Below are 24189 nucleotides of genomic sequence, written 5' to 3'. Positions count from 1 at the left end.
TTTGAGTATAAGAAACCAAGCATTATGGGAATGTGGTTCATAATTTAGCATAAGGACCTTTAGTAGGAACAGAGCCTAAAAATGACATAGACTCAAAGATGTATTCTTTCTTACCAGAGATAATTACAGGGTGTTTAGGGACAAGAAAAAAGAGTTGGTTTGCTGATCAGTGGTAGCATGCAAACTAAGGGATTACTAAATGTAGATGGGATTATTATTTATATTTTTTTTATTTATATGAATACAAACAAAGATGGGAAAACATTAACTGGCTTAAAAGTGAGGTATCTGAAGCAGTTGCTAAAGCTATGATGTTTTTGACATATGTGACACCAACAAGACCCTAACTTTTGGTGATCTTGTCAGGAATTATGTGTGTATTAGGCTCCAGCTGTTGTTTCATCACTAACCAGATACAGGTGTTCCTCCTTAAGAAATTGCCTCTCTGTCCTAACAGTATCACAGGATGTCTCACTTGCTTAACTCCCAGATGTCAACTCAAGAACTTTCATTTTCATTTAGTAAAAAATGAACCTTTGTCTCTCACTGTACTTCTGTTCTCTCTCTGCTCATCCCATGATCTAGCAGTCATTTCTGACTCATTCTGTTTCCTTGTATTTGCATTCCAAATAAATCCCATTGCTGCTTCTTGTATAATATTCTACGAATTAAGTCTTTTGTCAGGCTAATTCTGTGCATTTATTACCATAACAACCTTTTATCTCCTTTATACATGTACTATCAACTCCAGGATATACAACAATCAGACTATGGTCTCATATTCCTTGCGCACTGCTTTGATGATTCTAGCTCTTTTTAATCCATTAGCAAATTCCCTTAGTTGTGTCAGCAGCATTTGGATCATTTTTTGACCAGTTATCTTATGTTTCCCTGTGTAAGGACAGAGTGAGAATTGTTGTCTGCTCTCTCAAGTGCCTCCTAAAGGTTTGCTTCTCATTTCTCTGAAAAAATAAAGGAAAAAAAAAAGAAAAAAGCCCCCACAACATCAAATTGTATTAGTTACATTTCTTAACTCCATTGCAGCAACTCCTCTGTCTTACTGAAGTTCCATGTCACTTTTTTATTTTCTCTCCTGCTTCCCTGTTCTTTTCTCCCCTATAATATTCCCTCTGTTTTGTTTTTTCTTTACATCGTTGGGTTCAGTTAAAGCTATTTCTATGTCCCAGCAACTTGCACCAAGATACAGTATTGTGCACTCTGGGATGCCTGCTGCATCTCTCAGGACAACCAAAGGTTATGAAGTTACCACCCTAACACTAATCTAAACCTTGTCTCTGAGAATTAATTGAATGCATGTTCTGTGAAGGCAACAGACAAGCTGGAGTCAACATAAAACTAGAATGGACGCATAATGTTTCAAAAAGGGGCTGGTGAGGGGGTGAGGGAAGAAGCACCTCATAGACACTGAAAAACACATCAGTCTTTTCAGGAGAGAAAAATAAGTAGGTAAAAGATGCAATCAGTTTTCACTACTTTGCTTTTTTCCTTATATGCTTTTTAGCTGTGTTGCTCAGCACTGTGTTTGTGGAGGTTTATGCACTTTGACAAATTCTGGTTGCTACCTTAAGAGCACTTATTCCCTACGGAAACTCATTTCACATCTCATCAGTTACAGCAATGAGATGGGGAAACTGATTTCTTGTTTCTCTGAGGTATATGCATGCTGGCTGGATAAGACAGCTGTAGCTGCAGCTGAACTGAGTTCTGGCCCCGAGTTCCCCCACACCTACTCTGGGCTGAGTGATCTTCAGGTTTAGAGCCCACCTCTCTTTAAAGAGCAGCTCCAGGCATTTCCAAAGAAATGTGGTGCAACGAAAAACATGCTTTCATTTCAAGTCCCCTTCAGAAAGTTAAGACAGCAGTAGACCTGAGCATTTGATTAAGGTGTGTTGCATCCATTTCCATGTGTTGCTTTGTCTTTCCCCTGCAGGGAGCCCTACAACATAACAGTATCATGGACCGTTCAAACCAAATAGGCCAAGTCCTGGCAGTGTCTGAAAATGTCTCCTGGGCACAGTCTGCCATAAGTGATATTATGTGGTAAGTCATGAGTCTTTGTCCAGAGTATTTGCTCTGGTCTCAAGCAAACCCAGAAGCCATGGAAAACCACAGAGCATCACAAGACTCCTGCAAAACAGAACAAACAAAACAAACACCCAAAAAACCCCACCTATAAAACTATCTGTTTACCCAAGTTATGAACCTGTTTATTTTTGGAAACAGAGTATTTTGGTAAAGTCATGGCAAACTTCCAGGCCATAAAAAAGACTTGAGATCTCATGATTAACATTCCCCAGGGCAATAAAAAAAGCTACCCCTTACTGTGGCATTCTCATGTTCTCATTTTCCTGCTGTTGCATCACTTCTTACAATTGGACAAGATAGAAAAGATCTGTACATTCCATCCAGGGAACTGGAGCAGCGCTCTTAGCTTGGGGAAATTAAAGGCTACACGTGATAGCTATTAGTCCTGAGAGGCTAGGCTAGGAGGGAGTGCTCGGTGATGAGTACAGTGTGAGGTTTTGAACAGGAACTAAGGGGGAACTAAAAAACATTAAAAGCATAAGGAGAATATAACTTTGGAATCTCTCTGCACTAGAAGCCTCTCTGTCAACCAACACTGGACTTTAGGGTCCTCACAGCTGCCAGCATGCAGCTATTCCAATACTGGCTATGAAGCCAAAAAGGAGCCCATCCCTTCTGGAAAATTTGCCTGCCTGTCCTTCTCGCCCAGAAACACTGGGTAGCTCAGAAATTCCACTCAACTTTTAAATGATCTCCAGACAAGTTTTTACTGTTGAGGACAACCATATTCATGTGCAGGACAAACAACTCTTGTGGATTCCGGAGCTCAGTAGATAAAGCCCCAGAATAGCAGTTAGGGAAAATCAGCCTGGCAAGAGAAGTGATCTGGGATCTGTAGGACTCCATTTCAGCTACTACAAACATCTGCTTTGCTCCACTACCTAATACTTCCTTCTGGTGTCTTCTGGCCTTTGTTCTCCTGCAGCAGTAGGCAGAGATTTTTAACCAAATTAACAGTGCTAGGAATTTCATAAAGTGTGAAGCTCTGTCCCTCATTATGCAACTAAAGGCTCTTTGGTTAAGGTTAATAGGTTTTAAACTGGCTTTTAAGAGAGTAAACTGTCTCCATGGTTCTAAAACTGGCATACTGAGAGGCCCTTCCTCAGGGCCTTTACTGCCAGGTATTTAAGTAAAATTAGAGTTAAGTGTCAAAGGATAATAAGAATAAAACTGATTAACTATGCATGCCTAATAATAATAATAGAGTGGAAAACATTTTGGACTAAAATTAACGAACACATCTTTAGTATGTGATACATGAATTTATCTGCATGACTTCCACTCGCATTAATGGAAGACACTTGGCTAAATTTCTGCCCAGCAAGCTGCTAATTCATGCCTAAGGGTTAAGTTTAAATTTAAACTTACAAAGGCCATTTAATGTTAGAGATGAAACACTGTCTTGAATTCATGCAGTTTTTGGAGAAAAAAAAGAAATGGAAAAATAAATTAACAGTGATGTATTAGTGTGAATGCTGAATTTCCTGAATTTAGTGATTAGTTTGGTGCGGTCATAAGTCATGACATCCTGATTCTGAGCAATACTTGGCTAGTGTGATATTCTGGTGTCCCAGTACCAGCAGCTTCCAAACACCTGATAACAAGTAAATGTTTGATAACATGTTTATAATCAGCATTTTTTTATTAGCTGCTGTCAACAATTGGCTTAAATTCTGATACAGGTGTAACTCAGAATTCTTTAGTTTATATTTTACTTCTAGTTCTTTAAGAACTCTTCTGAATTATGCACAGCTCATATTTAAGCATTGAAATTCCATACAGATTTACTGTGAAAAAAATATGATGCCTTTTTTCTATTTTAAGTTAGTTTCCTTTCGATCTCTCTCTTGTTTTTTTCTTAAGGAAGAGATTATTTAGGAAGACCTGATTTTCCTTTAACTAGTGTTCTTTATTTTCTACCTTTCACTGTGTTCTCTCTTATTCTGAGTGTTGTTTCTAAGTGATATCATGCAAAACTTTTGAGCCATTTTCTTTACAAATGACTTTGATCTGTATCTTCCCCTGTATCTCTCTTGATGTATGTTAACTGTTTCTATATAATTTTTCTAGTCCTACCTGTACCATTATAAGCACCAATGGTCAAAACCCAGTATAAGCACCCCACCAATTTATCCAGGCTACAATACCTACTGTGTTATTACCCCTTCATCTCCATTCCTGCAGAAGACTGTCACTTGTCTTTTTCCTATCACTGCACTAAACAGCTGTTTTCCTGAAGCTCTTCACAGTGACTCACTACTCAACTTTTAGCATAACTTCCACCCCTCATTTCTTCCTCCTCCCTTCACACACCTAGTGTTATATGAATAGATAGTGTAGACCATTCGTTCTAATGCTTGCTGCTTTTATAACCTACATTTACAAGTAGTTACCTAGGCTTTCTGAAATTCCTCACAGCCTTCTCTGCTGTTACGGTGTTATCTCCTGTGCTAGCTGTCATTTTTTCCACCTGTCTGTTCACCTCCATTCAGACTGATCATACATGAAATAACACTTAGTCTGTGTGCTGGGGGCACCTCATGTAGCCCTTTCCTATTTAGAAAATTGTTCATCTCTTCCACCTCTTTGCTTTTTATCTCTTAACCAGCTTATAATCCCTGTCTACTCTTGTCTGGTTGACTGTTTGCTCACTGAAGAAGGTTCCAGGCCTTTTAGCATTCTTGTTGTAGCACTGTATAAATATTTATTCATATATAAGGCATTCCAAGTTCATTTTATCAGCTCATAGTCATCTAGGTGTCATAAACCTATTAATTTTTTTTCCAATTAACTTTTCTACCATTGAGATAAGGCTTTCTGCTCTGTAATTACCAGGGTCATTCCCTGCATCTTGTATAAAATTAGAGAAAATATTAACTATTCTCTAGTCCTAGCTGATGTGGAGTATGTTGTATGCCACAGTTAATTGTGAGAAAATATCACTTACCTTGGAAAAGAGTAACCACATTGCTCACAGTGCAGCAAAGGTCTGACCTTCAACAACCCTCTGCTATTGCAGCCCTGGGTCTCCCAAGATAATGCCTTAATGTTACGAGTCCACATCACATCCAGGTTTAAAGTCCATAAAGTTTATTTTCACTTGGGACTTAAGCCAAGTGGTAAATCAGGCTCTTAACAAGAGATATGTGTCAGAAATTAAGTCAGCATGGCATGCAGCTTCCCTATGTTCAGACTGTTAAAAGGGCTGCTACCAAGTAACTTTGCTAGATATCTTCACTTTAGTCTACATCGTTCATGTCTTGATCTGAAAATACCAATTTAGAGGCAAGAATATAAAATGCTCTTTCCTTGTGTTTTCCCTCTCTAAATGTGTTCTGAACAGATTAAAAATAAACATAATGGACATCGTTCCTATGCAAAAATTTTGCCTTCCTAAAAAATTGCTGAGTTGGAGAAAAGATAAGGCTGAATGATTCAGCTGTTTCCTACAGGTAATAAGTCTGGAAGGGAAGAGAGTTTGCAAGGGACTTACTTATAATTTCCAAATGTGGGCATAAGTTTAAAGCAAGAGGAAGTGCAGTCAAATGTCTCAAGGAACACACGTCTCTGCGCTACTAAAAAGACTATTTCCAGAGGCATATATATCCACTTTGTATCAGTTCTCTGATGGGAAAAATCAGCCCAATATGAGCCTCATTCTTGCAACAAAATTTACTAGGATGCTGTGGTAGCATCCACTCAGAGGTGGCAAAAGTTCTCTCTAACTGGTTCTAAATTAACTTACCCATAAACACCTGCTAACACCCCTTTGTCACACATACATAACCTCCTTCCACTCTGTTCATTCAGCACTTCCAAATGCATATCACTGGGTGATGTTGTGGCATTAAAGACATCAATATTAAACACTTAGAATTAGGCCTTCCTGCATGTTGACTCTGTGTGTGTCTCTGTCTCTATGCCTTATTGCAGTGGAAGGTACAAATGATGCTCCATGACGTACCAAGCTGGTATCTTGCATGGACAGCAATAGAGATGCTTTTATCTATGTTTTCACTTTAAAGCTACCTGAACCTGTCTTAAAGCCTAAGCAGATCCTTCATCTCACGAAGAGTGGTAAGCACAGAAGGCATTCACTCAAATACTGAGGTGTCTTTCAAATGATGGCATCTTCACCTATGACCCTTCACTGTGTCAGTAATTTTTGCCCATTGATTTTTGCACTGCAGATACACAACATGATGATCAATATAAGCATGTTAATATAACATGATATAGCATGGATCAATATTAACGTGATAGTCAATTAACAAGCAGCACACATGGCTTGGAGAAAAGACTTCAGAATCCATGGAAGCAATAAATACCCAAAAGAAGTAACAAAGAAAGAATGAAAATACCTCATGATATTTTTTCACTGTTTTCCCTGACATGCACATGCAAGATTTCCAGTTTGGAGTCCCACAGCCACAGTTTCCTCCACAGCGCTGGACAAGGAGGCAGCGGGGGAAGAAAACTACATTTGTCAGCTTCAGTTCCTCCCTTAAATTGACAGAGTAGTTTCTCGGGGTGCAGCTGTAACGTTTCACGTCATCATTCAACCTGTCCAAGTCAACTGCAATGCAAAAGAAGTTTCATTAGTGAGGTTTGAGTGGGTCATTCCTCTGGTTTATACTGCTCCCTAGGTAGTAAACAACACAAAGTTATGGGATACTGTTTGAAAAATAGGTGAAATGTAGCAGTGATTTCTGAACAGATAAACATAAACCTACCAATTTTAAATCATTACAGGTGGCCATCTAGGCAGTCACCCTGCTCCCATTGATTCCCATAGCTAAGCTCACACCAACTATAAAGGTGAAGGGAAGGCTTGAAGTAAAATAGTGGCCCGAAAGCTGAAGACTAGTCATTTTATTTGCTTTATCACTGATCTGTTGGATCCCCGGGCAAGAGATTCCACCTCTGCTACTCTCTTCCCTCCTCTGTTTATACCTGACTGACTTAGATGATAAGATCTATTTTGTTACTATGAGCATAACTTCTTTTGCCTAACTGCAGGCATAGAAAAGGCAAACACTTTAAACAAGACCCTTTCTGTGGTCAGTAGAGAAACTGGGGAGTGATTCATCCCTTCCTCACAAGAGCATTTAGGACAGGCTACATGACTTGCTTTCTCAAGTTGCCTGTCTGTATTGTTTATGGACAGAGTTTAGATAACTCACTTTTAGATGGAGAAACCAATCTAAGCAATATTAATTTCAGCTGGTAAATGTTACTATAATAGGTATAAAAATAAATACAATTAAAACTAATGAGGTTCATTGAATGCCAGTAGTTGGTTGATGTTTAAGTGCCTGGTATCTCTGTGAGATCTGTCATGTAAACAAGCAGTAAAGCCAGTCATAAAAATAACTTATAGACTATCAGCTGTGACTTTAATTGCTGTTTCTAGCTTTTCCTTATAAAGCTAAAACAAAACAAATAACCCCTTCTATAAATACATATTCCACACTTGTAACACATACAAAAGCAATAAATTTAATGAGTTCTATTTCTAAAGAAGTTTTTGATTTGCTTTTCCCTTCCTTTTCTGCTTTCTTCTTTCTTTAGGATTCTATCCACCAACTAAGTGTTCAAAAGCTCAATAATTCATTCAGGACTGGAGGACAAGTGAACTTGTGTTGAGTTCAACTCCAAACAGCATTTGCTAACAGAAACATAAACAGGAAAACAGAGATAGCTGAAATGAGAACTGAGATAACAGTGTAGTATTTGTGAACATACCAGATTTTCATGGGCACGTATAATAGGTCAACATAATTTCTGGTCCTGAGAGCACCTCTGCCTGTGCTCTAATAAAAATATGTGAAAACTTACAACAAAGACACTTCATACCTTCTGTGATTCAGTCCTTGTCAACATCACAAAGTAAATAGTGGAAAAAGCTGTGATTTGTAAATATCATGTACCTTTACATTCTGACCTGGAGATATTCACAAGACAGATAAGCAAGGGGCAAGGGTACATAAATGTCAGGAGTGCTATTATAGAAAATCAAAGCAGATTCACTTTCCTGGTAAGGTGTTATCTCAGTCAATGGGAATTCAGCAGATAAATTGTAATTTTATAGCAACTGTGATACATGTCACCATGAAATCTCAGTGGTTCTCTCCAGAGAGTTAGCATCTCTCCAAAAGAGGTATAGATCATTCCCTTGATATAAGCAGAAAATCAATGGGGCTGGTGGTATACTTATGCACTGGGAGAAAAATACACTGTGAATGTCCTTATCCAGGACTTACAAGTCCAGGGAATATTGACTTCTTTGTTTTAACAGATGGTATTTTTTTTCCACTGTCATTCTCCAAAGCCACCCCTCTCACAGCAAGACCTCAGGCTAATTCTCTTCATAGGGAAGTGTTTCCCACTCCTCTAAACGTTTGCCACCAGCTTTGCTAACTGGTAAAGCAAAGCACTGTCTGGCTACTATTCATTTCAGCCAATAGATGTGAGGGAAAAATCTCCCAAAGGAAGAAGAGGGTTGAAAATTTTCTGTCTTTATGATTAATGAGATTTCTTGAGGGGAAAGCCTGGATCATCCATACTTTAACACTACAGCAATCCAGGGGAATGGATACTAATATGAGCAGACTCCTATTGGGCAGTCCAGGCTGACCATGGACTATGATGGCATCTGCTGATGGTACTGATGGAGTTGGAATAAAATGCTCAAAGGCTTAATTTAGACTTAATTCAGCTGAGGTAACATAGGAAACAAGGCTTCCAGTAACAAACTGGTTAGTAAAGAGGGCCCATGAACCGACATCTGTGTCTAGAAGATGGTTGGAGGACAATAAAATTTACTCTATCACAGATGACATTTTCCCTCAGGCTCAACACTCCTCCTTCCTGCATTGAGCTAATACCTATTATCACTGCTGTATTATCAAAACGGAAATGAGTCCTTGTAATGAGACTAGCAGAGAGGGAAAGCACCAGCATGTAAAGGACCTGCGTGGGGGGGTTTTCCTGCAGAGGGTATATTATATCCATCACCATGTTACACTATTAGCTTCAATACTTAACTGCTCAATTTAAATGACAACGGTTGACCTGACAAAGAGCTTTCACTGGAAGGAAGGTTTTGCTCACTGCCTTCAAACACCTACTTCTGATGCCTTTCAGAAGTCTTTGCAGGGTCTCAGGTTGTAGCTGACTCAGGACTGTGGGAAGCTGTTGATTTGCTTGAAGCATAGGAGGGAATAACCAGATAATTAGCAAAATTTTCTTTCTCTATGCAGTATGAAGGAATAAGCAGTTTTCAATGAGGGCTCAACACTTTCTCTGGGTACACTTTTCAGGAATTCTGAAATCAAGTAGTAGCAATACACATTTTATCTAGTGTATTTTTTCTGTATTTGAAAAACCTACGGGAAAATTTCCAATGCAAAATTGCATGAATTCTCCTTGTTATCTACTCAAGGCATTCTGATCATGATTATTATCAGGTTTTGGGACCACCAGATCCCAGAGTTATCAGTTAAAATGCAAATTCTCTGCACTTTGCTATATTTTAGGTATCAGAGTCCAGCTTAAAATGGACAAAAATAATAGCAGAAAGGTCTTATTTTAGTGATTTCAAAAACATGAAAATAAATAAGTTCAAGCAGAGAAGAACAGCCTAAATAAACAGTTTAGGACATACACAAGTCATCCTCTATTAAAATCCATTTGGAGGTAAACACCTATATCTACGTGCTTTTTTACTCTGCTCCACAGAACTCCAGTGCTTAGTGGGATAAGGTGAGCATGCATACTCTGTGAACAACGTATACTGTACTCTGGTAGCATCATACTGACACATGAGAACAGTTCCCATTGCCTAATTACCTTTAGATCATGGTTTATTGCCCCCTAACAAAAGAATACATTTAATTCTGAACAATTCTCTCTGCTGAAAGCTTCAATATGTATTTTTCCCTGTCTCAGGATTGTTTTACTGTCTGGAGCCAGTCCATTTCCTCATCCATATAACAATGAGATTTTACAGTACAGTCAGTTTCATGCATCACTTCACTGCTGTGACTAAAATGTAACTGAGCCTTGGTGTGATTGGTGTGAAATCCAACTGTTTTACTTATCAAGGACTGAAACCACTGGAGTCCTTAATTTAAAACTAGAACTAAAAGGTTCTTTAGACTGGATGTAAATAACTTCCAAGTATTATTACACAATGTCTGCATCAGAGATTTAACTTAAAGGTAAGGCAGACATAAAGAGATGCATCGGAGCACTAAGATCATAGAATCACAGCATCATAGAATCAACTGTGTTGGAAGGGACCTCGAAGATCATCAAGTCCAACCCTTGATCCACTACCATCGTGGTTACTAGACCATGGCACTAAGTGCCACATCCAGTCTCATCTTAAAAACCTCCAGGGATGGAGAACCCATCACTTCCCTGTACAGCCTATTCCAATGCCCGATTACCCTCTCTGTAAAGAATTTCTTCCTAATATCTAACCTAAACCCCCCTGGCACAGTTTAAGACTGTGCCCTCTTGTCTTACTGATAGCTGCCTGGGAGAAGAGATCAACTCCCACCTGGCTACAACCTCCTTTCAGGGAGTTGTAGAAAGTGATGAGGTCTCCCCTGAGCCTCCTATTCTCCAGGTTGAACAGTCCCAGCTCCCTCAGCCTCTCCTCACAGGACTTGTGCTCAAGTCCCTTCACCAGCCTCATTGCTCTTCTCTGGACCTGCTCCAGCACCTCAATATCCTTCCTGAACTGAGGTGCCCACAACTGGACGCAGTACTCCAGGTGTGGCCTCACCAGTGCTGAGTACAGGGGAAGAAGAATCACTTCCCTGGATCTGTTGGTCACACCATTCCTGATCCAGGCCAGGATGCCATTGGCCTTCTTGGCCACCTGGGCACACTGCTGGCTCATGTTCAGCCTCCTGTCAATCCAACTCCCAGGTCTCTCTCTGTCTGACTGCTCTCCAGTCAGTCTGTACCCAGCCTGTAGTGCTGCCGGGGGTTGTTGTGGCCAAAGGGCAGAACCCAGTACTTGGCCTTGTTGAACCTCATCCTGTTGGAATCAGCTCAACTCTCCAGCCTGTCCAGGTCCCTCTGTAGAGCCCTCCTCCCTTTCAGCTGATCGACACTCCCCCGCAGCTTGGTGTCACCTGCAAATTTGCTAATGGTGCACTCAATCCCCTCATCTAGATCATCAGTAAAGATATTAAACAGGACTGGGCCCAACACTGATCCCTGGAGGACACCACTAGTGACTGGATGCAGCACCGTTCACCACCACTCTCTGGGCCCGGCCCTCCAGCCAGTTCCTAACCCAGCACAGAGTGCCCCTGTCCAAGCCATGGGCTGCCAGCTTTTTCAGGAGTATGCTGTGGGAGATGGTGTCAAAGGCTTTGCTGAAGTCCAGGTAGACACATCCACAGCCTTCCCCTCATCCACCAGGCAGGTCACCTGATCCTAAAAGGAGATCAGGTTGGTCAGACAGGACCTGCCCTTCCTAAACCCGTGCTGGCTGGGTCTGATCCCATGTCCCTCCTGTAGGTGCTGTGTGATTGCACTTAGGATGATCTGGTCCACAATCTTGCCAGGCACTGAGGTCAGGCTGACAGGCCTGTAGTTTCCTGGGTCCTCCTTCTGGCCCTTTTTGTGGATCGGTGTGACATTCGCCAACTTCAAATCATTTGGGACCTCCCCACTGAGCCAGGACTGTTGGTAGATGATGGACAGTGGCTTGGCGAGCTCTTCTGCCAGCTCCCTCATCATCCTTGGGTGTATCCCATCTGGTCCCATAGACTTGTGAGGATCCAATAAAGAATGGAGGTTTCCTTTGCCCCTCCTTTCGCTATTACTTTATCTTGATGTATCTTGTATCAAGATGGATACTTGAGGCCCTGTGTTTGCCCCTCCTTCCCCTTAAATCCTATGCTTAAAGCCATCCTCATTTCACATAGCTCTATGGCATGTGTTTACCTTGAAATATTGATCTTAATCAGAGGTGAGCACTGAAATCAGAGACTGCAGTTAATATCATGTTTTATTCAGAAAAAGACAGGCCTTAAAGACTGAGGAGAAAAGCTATGCTGCTGGTCACTGATTAACTTTAAGAAGACAAGAGATCTGTTAGGGTTGCTTTTAACACTTTATCTGTTCGACATTCACATATGGTCCTAACATTGTTATATCTGCACATTTTACACTTTTTTTCATGCATCAGTCGCAGAGCAGAGCTGAGGTGTAAGAGATGGTAGCCACCTTGTTATGGTATTCCTATACCACATGTCAAGGTCATCTACAAGTAAGGTGAGGAGGATTTGGGCAGGTGCAGACTAGTCAGCCTAATCTCAGCCCATGGTAAAATTAAGGGGTAAATCCTCCTTGGAAGCAAAGCCCAGGCAGATGAAAGAGAAGAGGGTGACTGGGAACATCCAGAATAGATCTACCAAGAGAAAATTGTCATGGATCATCCTGAGAGTTTGCTGAGACGACTGTCTTGCCGGATGAGGCAAAAGCAGCAGAGGTGTCTGCTGTTTTTTTTCACAGTGATCCACAGAATATTTGCAGCCAAACTGCTAAGATCTAATGGTTTACAAAATCAGTAGATATCTGGAGCATCCAAGAGACTTGAGCAAAATGGTCAGCAATTCCAAGTACAACTGGTGGTTGATTACTATCTATGCTCCCCAGGGGATAATGCTGGAGTTAATACTTCTGAATATCTTTGCTAACGCTCTACACAATCCATCCACATGCTGCAGGAATGCCTTTCAGAAGGATCTCAGCACGTTGGAGAAACGTGCTGGCAAGAACATCATGAGATTCAGTGATTACAAATGGAAATTCTTGCACCTGCACATGGATAACCCTATCCATTGATTCAGACTGGGGACACATGGACTAAGCTCAAGTTTTGCAGAAAAAGCCTTGGTATCTGGTTAGACAGCAAGTTGAACATGAGTCAGCTGTTTGCCTTGCAGGACCAGGCTCCAAACTAAACTGCATTAGGAAGAATGTAGTAGGACGCTGAGGGAGATGGATATTCCCATTCATTCTGCTCTTGTGAACCTGCATCTGAACTACTGTGTCCCATTTTGAGCCCACTCCAGCAGAAGGATGAACAAACTAGGAGTTCAGTGAAGGATGACCATGATGGTTAAGGTGCTGGTCCAAAACAGCCAGTGAGGCTGAGGAAAGCAGATTCTTTAGTCTGGAATAAATACTAAAGAGGGTTCTAATGATTATATCTAGTTATTTAAAAGGGGCTACAGGGAGGATGGAGCCAGGCACTTTTTGGATGTTCACAGCAAAAACAAAAGTGCAAAAAATCTCGAGTTGCAGCAAGAGATATTTGAGTTCTACGAAAGAGTAAGCACCATGAGGGTAGTCAAACACTGGGACAAGTTATCCAAAAGCTTGAGGAATCATTCTAGTTGGAAACATTAAAAACTTAACTAGAGAACTTCAAAGATAGTCTTGCAGTGGGCAGAGGTTTGGATGAGAATGCCCTTTTAACCAAAATTATTCTATTATCTATTAATATCAACCTATGATTGATATTAAACTGCCATGTTGGTTTGTGTCTGCTTTCCTTCCTGAAAGGGTATTGACATCACTATCTATATGGACAGATGAAGTTTAAAAATTTGATCTTCTTGTCTGTTGTGATAGCAATGTGGATGTGTGAAACCAGATTTCAGCATGACACTCAGCACCAAAACATGCTGTTGACAGGTGATGTCAACCTGTATGTTGGCAAGATGTTGAAATACCTAACTCTCACTGAAGGGATTTGTATTATACAATGAACAGGTGGAGAGATTTCCCAGAACAGGTGGAGAAATTTCCTAGCCACTGACTATCCTCCCCTGGATATCAAGCATAAATCTACATCTCCTTGGGCCTCCTCCCAAAGGCATGTAAACAAGTGCCAATTCTGTCAACATTTCTAGCTCTTGTGTTCTTTTTGGCAACTAAAAAGATGTAATCATGAAAGGGGACTGTACTTGTTAGCTTGCCCCTGTTCATATTTCGTGTATCAGCAAGGGATGAAATTGCAGTGTGTCTGGAATATCGTGTGTCAAGTGGGAATCCAGAGCTCAGCTTTAGTTTGACTCTCATCCTTTTTCATGTGTGGTTTAGAGTTCATAACAAAGGTTATTGTGCTACAGTTTTAGTTTTGACTCTTGGCTTTAAAAAAAATTCCTCCTATAGAGAATGGAATTTCTCAGAGACCTATAAGTGTACTGAATCCTTTCTCCCTAGAATTCATGCTTCACTAGCATAAAGGTGTGTGTCAGGATTGTGTCAGATAGACTTAAAGGCACTGTACAAGCAAAGACATTCAGAGCAGTGCTGTAGCTGAGTGAAGGTATGGTGTGGTTAAACTTGAGTTGGCAAATACACAAATAAGCTGAAGACGGACATTTTACAAGGGCATATAGTGACAGGACAAGGGGAAATGGCTTCATACTGAAAGAGGATAGGTTTAGATTAGATATTAGGAAGAAATTAAATTCTTTACTGTGAGGATGGTGAGGCACTGGAACAGGTTGTTCAGAGAAGCTGTGGATGCCACATCCCTTGAGGTGTTCAAGGGTTGGATGGGGTCTTGAGCAACTTGGTCTGGTAGAAGGTGTCTCTGTCCATGAGGGGCATTGGAAGCAGACGATCTTTAAGGTCCCTTACAACAGAAACCATTCTATGATTCTATCATCTCAACAATGTAACAATGAATATTGAGATTATCAACATAGTAATATCCTCAGAAGTGTATATATATATATATATACACATAAAGTATATATACACTATATTTATAAAGTATATGTATACCATATATATATGTATATATATGCACTATACCAAATGGAATATTATTTCCCAGTTGCATCTTCCACTGGTTAAATAATCTAAATGCACCGACACTGACTAAATTATTCTTCTCCATACCAAATATTGACCAAATCCTGTAGCTTTTAGACTTCAACACTTATGGCTGATGGTTTTGACTATTCCACTGCACATGTTTAATGATACCACAATAAGCAATTTGTTAAATACACCTGGAAAGTTTGGGAGCTATTCAAGTCTTTCTTGTGGGAACTGGGGAAAAGATGTTGCAATTTGCATTTACTACAGAATCGCAAGACAAACCTCCTCAATACGGCAACTGTTATTTCAGAGGAATGAGAGATCAGAGTTTCAGGGGGCTTATAAATGCTTGCGTGAAACAATATATATACATAGGTGCCCAATATATAGGCGTATTATGGACTAGTAAACCAATAATCAGCTGTTCTATGGGTCAAGTAGCAAAAGCAGGCCAAACTATTTGACATAGCTTCATTGAAATCAATAGAATTGAGCAGCTTATTCTAGTAATAAATAATATGCTACAAGTTTCACTAACATTTTAAAAAAAGATTTAGTAAGAAAAGCTTTCACTGCAGTGACTGACAATGACCAACAATTGTGCCACGTAACAGATGAGGGAAAATCTCATTTTTCACAGAGGGTGCAGATCTGAATTAGATCTAAAATGAGTGAATGTGTGCAGTTTGCATGCAACAGACAACTTAATTCCCATCTGAAGAAGAGTGGGAAAAATATTCTGTTTTTTAAGCACAGGGAATAGTCTAAATTAGCAGCTGTTTGAGAAGGTATTCCATCTACTTGGAATATTCACATTTGCCATGAATGAGCGAGCATTTGTGACGCCTGCACTCCCTGTCTGGTGAACTGAAACTTGCTGGCAGCCATCCCAGAACCTTTCAAGGAAGAGTATATGGACATTTGCAGTGATTTACTGGCCACTGTTTGCAACCCCCTGAGAAATTACATTCCTGAGTTAAAATTCTAGCTTCTTGTTAGACCACTGTAAGTAGTGACAATTAAGAACTATTGTTAAGGACATGGTGAAACTTGCCCGATGTTGGTAACCTGTTTGGCAATGGATAGCAGAAAACATTCCATGAAAACCTGTGGTGTCACCTCACTGTTCTTCCAGACCAGTGTTCTGCCACCAAGTGTTTATTTATTTAACTGGTAAAGCCATCACTGCAGACAGATATTATTGCAAGAGTGTCCCACCTGATTAAGTTCCTCTGATAGCCAAAGGCTTCTTGCATACTATTTCCAAAAAAGAAAATGAGGTCAGAGGTACGTGTAGTCTTAATTACCAGAATGTATCTACCTACATGTGTTCCTGCTTCTTAGGTTTATTTATGGGAAAACAAAACAAAACAACTCATTCTTTTCTAAAGATGGTCACTTTCTTTAGGTACCATCTCCATGACATTTGGATTTACTTTTATGATGAAAAACTGTGAACTTGTTCTTTTTCCTTTCTTTCTTCATTTGTATACAAACCATTTCACAGGCAGTGGTCTTTTTTTAATTATAAAGCTTTTTTCAATGGGAGGTAAAACATTAGAAAGAACAAACAAAGACAAATGCAGACAACCACGTGGGAAAAGTTAAATAACATTTGATAGTTAGAAATGTTTACAACAGTATACTCTTAGAAGCTCTTCTAATATTATTAAGCAGATAAATTGATGCTTTCAAAACTTTACACTAGGATGAAGAGGCTTCCTTCAAACATGTCTTAGCACTCCTTATGACTCTCTAAAAAAATAGAAACTTATTTGTCAAGAAGTTCAAGACAATAGCAGAGCGTGGCTGTTTATGTTTTTACATCTACCTGTGTCCTTGACAAGAGCGGTATTAAATAACCCAATATCCAGTGATGTCTTTTTAGAGATGCTTAATATTTGTAATAATCAAATTACTATGACACTGAAGTCAGCAACATATTGCAGGAATGCAAAAGGAATAATTTAAAAAGATATACTTTGTTTGCTATGTCCTGCTTTTTTTCTTAAGAGTCTAAGATGAGCACAAGGCTGAATATTCATGCTTTCAGTTTCTAAAATGCAGCAATTGATAGCAAACCTTTTTGAGTATATTTACAGCTGCAGAGGTTATTTGAAACATCTATCAAATTTTCATGTAGGTGTACACCATAGTTTATAGCTTATATAAGGCCCCTCACTTAAGGATTGTGAAAATGTGAATGTATGTCTTCCCCTTTTTTTATTGTCCTTTTCTGCCAGTTTGGGTTTCACTGCAATTTCATAATCAGCCTTTACTGGAGTGGTTAACAGCAAACCTCACTGAACATATACAGGATTAGATTTCAAACTTCATTTGGTTATTAGTGAGACACACCTGATACCAATATCTCACTTCAGTCATGTAAATAGAAAGAAATGTACTCAGCTAATTAGAATTGCATCAGTATTGTAGAGGTGTGAGATTAGATTTTGTAGATTGAACGGAGTTATCATATGTTTGGATTTAATCCACAACTTTAAGGTACTTGCAAGAGGTATCCAGGGAGGGATCAATTTGCATATGTGTATATTGATGTTTACAAATACACAGAGTCATACGATCCTCAAGGTTGGAAAAGAACTCCAGCATCATAAATTCAACTATAAACCCACCACTGCCATAATCACCACTAAACTATATCCCCAAATGCAACATCCACACACTTTTTGAACACTTCCAGGGATGATGACTCCACCACTTCCCTGGGCCACGTGTTCCAATGTCTAACCACCTTTTCTGTGAAAATTTTTTTCCTAATTTCCTGTCTAAATCTCCCGTGGTGCAGCTTGAGGCCATTTCCTCTTGTCCTGTCACTTGTAACCTGTGAGAAGAGACTGACCCCCACCTCACTACAACCTCCTTTCAGGTAGTTGTAGTGCCATTCTCTGGACTTGCTCCAGCATCTCAACGTCTTTCTTGTAGTGCGGGGCCCAGAACTGAACACAGGATTCGAGGTGCAGCCTCACCAGTGCTGAGTACAGGAGAATGATCACTGTCCTGGTCCTGCTGGCCACACTATTGCTGATACAGGCCAGGATGCCATTGGCCTTCTTGTCACCTGGGCACACTGCTGGCTCATGTTCAGCTACTGTTGACCAACAGTCCCAGGTCCTTTTCCGCTGGGCAACTTTCCAGTCACTCTTCTCCCAGCCTGTAGCACTGCATGAGGTTGTTGCGACTGAAATGTAGGACCAGGTATTTGGCCTTGTTGAACCTCATACAATTGGTTGTGGCCCAATGATCCAGCAACGATAGGAGGGAGCAAAGAAGATGGAGCCAGAGTCTACTTTGAAAGGACAAGAGGTTTTGGACTCAAATTTTAACATAGGAAAATCTATTCAAATGTTGAAAATAACAATTTTTATTTTTTTTTTTTATTTTGTTCACAGGGTGGTCCGGAGAGATTGTGCAGCCTTCATTCTTGGAGGTATTCAAACCCTGACTTGACATGGTCATGAGCAACCTTGTATTGATGACCCTGCCTTGAGTACTGAGGTTGAACTAAACAAATTCTTGACGTGCCTTCCCACTTCATCTATTCCCAGATTCTGTGAGATTTCATTTTGCTCTTAAATACTATCCTCTTATTTGCTTGACCTTGATACTTAAATTTGGAAATTATTAATTGCCAAATTAAGAAAATATACCATTTAAATGTAATTTACTACATGTTCCTGTAATCAGAATTACTATTTAGAAACAATACCTCAAGCTCAATTTTGTGCCATGATTTGGTCTGGGCAGAAAGTTGGACAGGGGTGAAATTAATAGTGATTAATTTATACCATTTATATGGTATGTTCTGAAAATGCTGTGAAAGAAAGGCAGAGATTACATCAAATAGTTCTTACCTGCCTCAGGGCTGTTCTAACTTAGGATAAAAAATAAAACCCAGGCTGAAAGCAGAAACAGATAGGTATCTGAAATAAATGATGATATAATCTTTTGCTCTCTTTGCTGCAAGGTTATCCCAGTGCCTATCAACATTCCTCAGAGATTCACAGTGTCTGTGTTTAAAAGCCACCAAGCATTTCTAACTGAAAGACTTGTTAAAACTATTCCCTACTCTTGACATCATCCAAGAACAGGCCTTTAATCTTGTCAGAAGTTTATGACTAAATAAAAATTTTTAACTAAAATTTTAAGGGATTTGATTGTGGTGAGGTACTTTTGTCCAGAGGGCTGCTAACAGTCAGGGAATTTGGCCTTTAGCTTGAAGACAAAAGGAAAATTGTTATAAAACTTTTCTTCCTTTTCCTGTAACCAAACCAACACCACCAAAAAAAAATCACATATATTAAAATATAAATCAAGTATATTAAAATAATAATTGAAAAATTAATTTGCTTACAGTGGTGGTTTGCTATGTAAGAAGCTGAATTACATTTGTACTAAGTGGAAAAACTTTCATGCATCTGAATTTTCTGAGCAGTACCAGATCAGATTGATATCTCTAGACTGCATCAATAAAACAGAAAGTCCTATTTTATATTTATGTGGTCATTTAAATATATGGGATAATAGGTCAAATATGATCTGAGAGTGAAATGAAATCTGGAGAGCAGAACCAGTACAGGGTCCAGGTTTCTAATCGGCTTCTGTTAAAATCAGAACAGGCCCTTGATTTCTTTTTTATATGGTGCCAAATCCAGCCTGGGAACAAGGGACAATACAGATCATTTTCCACAGACCCCCACAGAGATCAAACCACTCTCTAAAGTAATGCACTGGGACTTAAGTGAAGATTTTAACAAACATGGGCTGTTGTGGTTGCCTGAAATTTCTGACATGCCAAAAGGGAGCAAAGTAAAGGGGATCACATTCACTGCATATCTGCTCAGGCTGTTATCGCAGATTCCTTTGAGGTGCTGAGCCCAGAAACAGAGAAGGCCAACGTATCTTGGAAACTGTAAGCCAGTACTGTATCTTCTAATACACTGTATATGCCTGAGGTCATCCTCCTCAAGGATAACAGCCATGGGACAGCCCACATTTGTCTCTTACTCTCCAAGTCAAGGTGGTCACATGAATGGTAGGCAGCTTCTCCAGATCCTGGTTCATGCCCAGCAATGACCAGGTTGACAATTTAGCAATATGGTGACTGGATTTCAGGGCCTGGGAACACTCCTTGATGCTATTTTCCATAATACAGATGCAGTCTATATATCCCTTTTATGATCAAAGTTTCATCATTTTGATAGCAAGTAAGTTACAAATATAGAACTACAATTCTCCTCTATCCTTAGCATATGCTTAACGTATGTGGGAATGGGATTTGAGACATAAATAAATGCTAGATTGCACACAATTGGAACTGTGATTTGGGCATTATAAAGTTATAAAGAAGAATGCATGTGAATACACAACTTGAAAATGGAAGACAATATTAACAGGAGAAATCAAATGAAATACTTCACTCCAGATCTCCTGTGAAAACTACAGTGATTGTCATCTTGGAGAACCCTAACAGACCTCCTAGATCTATATTGCATCACATGAAGGGCAATTTCATCAGGTCCTTCAGTGCATGGTTACCCCAAAGCACGACTGTCTCTTCTCGATAGTGTTTCTTTATCACTATGGGTTTGTACTGCTAGCTTAACATCACTTTGCTTTACCATTTGCTGGATGATTTGAACTAACAGAAGGAAACAAGAAACATAACCCAGAAATGTGTGCTTTGCTCAGTTACAGACAAGGATGTTAAACCATAATAATGCTCCCCGTCAACAGTGAGATGTTCACATCCTGAAAAAAACAGCTGCATATACAGGTGTCTGCACCAGATGCTTCCCTAAGCACAATGTGATAAAAGTGATTATTCCTCACTCAACAGAGAACAGTCCCTAAGCAGGGTATTTAAAGAAGAGTGATAATGCAGGTAATTAGGAGCCCCATGCTTTACACACAAAGTAATTTTAAGAGGGTGAAGCTGAGAACCATCTGTCTTTATATGTGGGCCTATGTTTTATCTGTGAATTCATCATAACGATGAGCAGTTTTCAGTCTGATTTCTCAAGTAAGATTCTACTTAGAAATTGTTTAAGGATAAATAACTTATCCCTAGTTGTAATAGATGGTACCTTGCCCTGTGACTCCAACGGGAACATGGGCATCAGAATGTAATACCTAGCCAATGGACATTTCTATAAGGAGTGAAGGAATACCCTGGTCTTGCCTCAAAGTATGTATATGAGACTTTTCCTACCTTTGGACTTCCTGTCATGGTAGCTCCTGCCTCGATAATGGTGGCCACTGTCTGTGTACAGATTCTCAAGATCTTCTTGCCAGGAGTCCGGGTTAAAATGTTTGAGCAGATCCTCCACCGTGTCAAATGCAGCAATGGTTTGATCCAGTGCTTCTGCCGTGAGTGTAGCATCAGTCACTGATGGAGAGGGATAGGATACCCCCTAAGAGTGACATATATCTCAGTGCACTTTGAATAAGTTACAACACCACTTAAAACAAATGAAAACAGTTACTGAGAAATTTGTCTCATTATTGAGTGAAACAGCTACTTCGGGCCATCTTTTGAAGTCTTTACCTGGGCCAAGCTTTGTTATACCTGTGTTTTCTTTTTGTAAGGAGAAGAGACACCAAGGAACTCCCAAACAAATCCCAGAGGAGATTCAGGGAGCAAAAACACTGCCAATGGTGGGCTGTCAGCATTTACATCCACTTGTCAAAGGGGATGATGGTGTGCACATTTACAAAAGCATAATGAAAACGTCTTTTGAAACCACTGTTATGGCCATGGACATAGAATGGAGAGGCCAGTTTTGTCAGTTATTTGATAAGAGGCAGATCAGAAACCACAGCAGAGAAAGACAAAGACAATAAGTCTACTGGACTATCTTTCTCTGGTCAACTTGGACAACAAATTTGGCTTGGTTGAAGACTTGAAAAAATGACCCTTTATTCCCCAAAATTAAATGTATTTCAATACACCAACTGACATTTTTTACCAAAAAATACAACTTACTAATCAAACAGAAAAAATATACTTTGATCTTGGGGGTGCTGGTGGATAAGAGGCTTGACATGAGTTGGCAACACGCGTTTGCAGCCCAAAAAGCCAATTGTATCCTGGGCTGCATCAAAAGCAGCGTGGCAGTAGGGTGAGGGGGAAACCTGCCCCTCTACTCCACTCTCGTGAGGCTCCACCTAGAATACTGCATCCAGCTCTAGAGTCCCTAGCATCAAGGAAGGGCATCAACCAGTTGGAGCAAGTTCAGAGAAGAGCTACCAAGATGATTAAAGGGATGGAGGAAAGGCTAGGAGAATTGGAATTGTTCAGCCATGAGAAGGCATCAGGGTGACCTGATTTTGGTCTTCCAATTCCTGAAGAGACCTTACAGGAAAGACAGAGAGAGATTTTTTACAAGGGCATGTAGTGATAGGACAAGGGGGAATGGCTTTAAAATAAAAGAGGGGAGGTTTAGGTTAGATATTAAAAAGAAATTCTTTACTGTGAGGGTGGTGAGACACTGGAACGGGTTACTGAGAGAGGCTGTGGATGCCCCATCTCTGACAGTGCTCACTGTCAAGTGGAGGGAGCTGTGAGCAAGCTGGTCTAGTGGAAAGCATTCCTGCCCACAGCTGAGGTGGAACTAGATGATCTTTAAGGTCCCTTCCAACCCAAGCTATTCTATGCTTCTATGTTCTCAGCAATGTAACAATGGATATTTGGATTGCCAACATATTAATATCCTCACAATTGTATCAAATAATATTATTTCCCATCGGTAAGGGCCAAGCACCATTCTCTGAGTGTTCCCACTGAACCTGTGGTACAACTTAACTTTGACAGAAAGACTGTAGCAATTTCAGTTTTCCAGGAGAGGACTTCAAACATTTTTAAAAATCATTATTTAGAATTACAATATCCACTATCCCAACATCCCTTTTTCCCTGGTCCAAGCACAAAGTCAAATAGTATGCAAATATTATGTAAAATATTTGCAAGAAAAACTATTAATGCAGATCTCTTACTTTTTAAAGGACCACAATCAAAATACATTATTTTGTCCAAGAAGAAGCATAGTAAAGCGCAAGAGTTGTTTGGTCTTACATGTTAAAACATTGGAGGGAAAACCCTAGAAAACTCTTGTCTTATGAAAACCCAGCTCTGAAGTAACGCAGCAGAAATATGCCATTCAGAATTAATAGCTTCCCAAAATATTTTTTTTGCCTCATATCCTAGTTAAGTTAAACTATTAAACTTTGTGATTAACTTCACTCAGTTGGGTAGTAATGGAAAGGTCAACTCATTTGAGTAAGTTCACTCATTTTTTTGCAGGATTGTGTCCTTCAATTCCTATTATAATAATTTTAAATATATATGTCTTTTAAAATAAAACAGTTGTCTCTAATGGTAAGATATATCACAAAATTAACAATCCTTGATATTTTACTGCATTTATTTGCTGAAAGTATGGACAGTCCAAATTATTAAAAACCAGAAAGAGAAGAAATAGAAAACATAACAATAGTGTAGTCAAGAAAGCACAGCTGCACTTTACTGCTTACGACCAATAACCCAAGAAGTTTCAGAGGGCCCACTTGTGACTGCAATGCCTCTCTAGTGCCATGCTAAGTAAGACACAGTGCAGATGCCTGTAAAAATTCATGCCCCCTAAAAGGGAAGACATACCTCAAAGCCTCTCTCCTGACTTCTAATTGGCTTGGAATAGAGACCGCCAGAGAGATGGAAGTCTCAGGAGTTGAAAAGCTCCAGTTGAAAAGCTCACCATTAAAGTGAATACAGCATTGTTATCTAAAGCAATGTTGCAGGAGAGACTATGCAGTGGCCAGCATCATGCAGCGTGCTAACACAGCCTTTTGGGCTACAAAAGGAAAAGGCATCCAAATGCTACTTTCTTACTAAGAAGAGCTCGGTGGGGTTCATGGCAGCCCAACAGGGAAACATCAGGCCCTGATTGCCTTTCAAAAGCGAGGGAGATGGTGCAAGGAGACCAAAGAAACAGTACATAAAAATCAGGCCACAGGTCTGTGGTTTACTCAATGCAAGAGATTTTTTTTTTCGCATGTTCAACTGCACATTTCATTACAGAAATGCAGGTCAGTGAATGTGCAAGGCATTTCAAACTGAGACAGCTAGGTATTCCCCATTTTCTTTTCATATAAAAGCTCCTACTCAAGAGATTTGTGCAACCTCGTTCAAACATAGAA

At 39.8% G+C, this 24189-nt stretch overlaps 1 protein-coding gene across 6 annotated transcripts in view; it reads right to left on the bottom strand.

The window, feature by feature from the left end:
- The window catches only part of PDGFD (platelet derived growth factor D), a 146442-nt gene that overhangs the window by 5607 nt on the left and 116646 nt on the right, over positions 1–24189 (bottom strand). For all 6 annotated transcript variants that reach the window (XM_027635456.1, XM_027635635.1, XM_027635542.1 and 3 more), the window contains 2 exons: positions 21206–21407; positions 6468–6682 (listed from right to left, as the gene is read on the bottom strand). In XM_027635456.1, the coding sequence (XP_027491257.1) occupies positions 6468–6682; positions 21206–21407 (417 nt within the window). The remainder of the gene's footprint in view (positions 1–6467; positions 6683–21205; positions 21408–24189) is intronic.

Source organism: Corapipo altera, unplaced genomic scaffold (assembly GCF_003945725.1).
Source record: "Corapipo altera isolate COAL_440 unplaced genomic scaffold, ASM394572v1 0, whole genome shotgun sequence".
In the NCBI taxonomy this organism is placed as follows: domain Eukaryota; kingdom Metazoa; phylum Chordata; class Aves; order Passeriformes; family Pipridae; genus Corapipo; species Corapipo altera.
The sequence above is the reverse complement of the archived record's forward strand: the minus strand, read 5'-3'. Positions and strand labels throughout refer to the sequence as shown.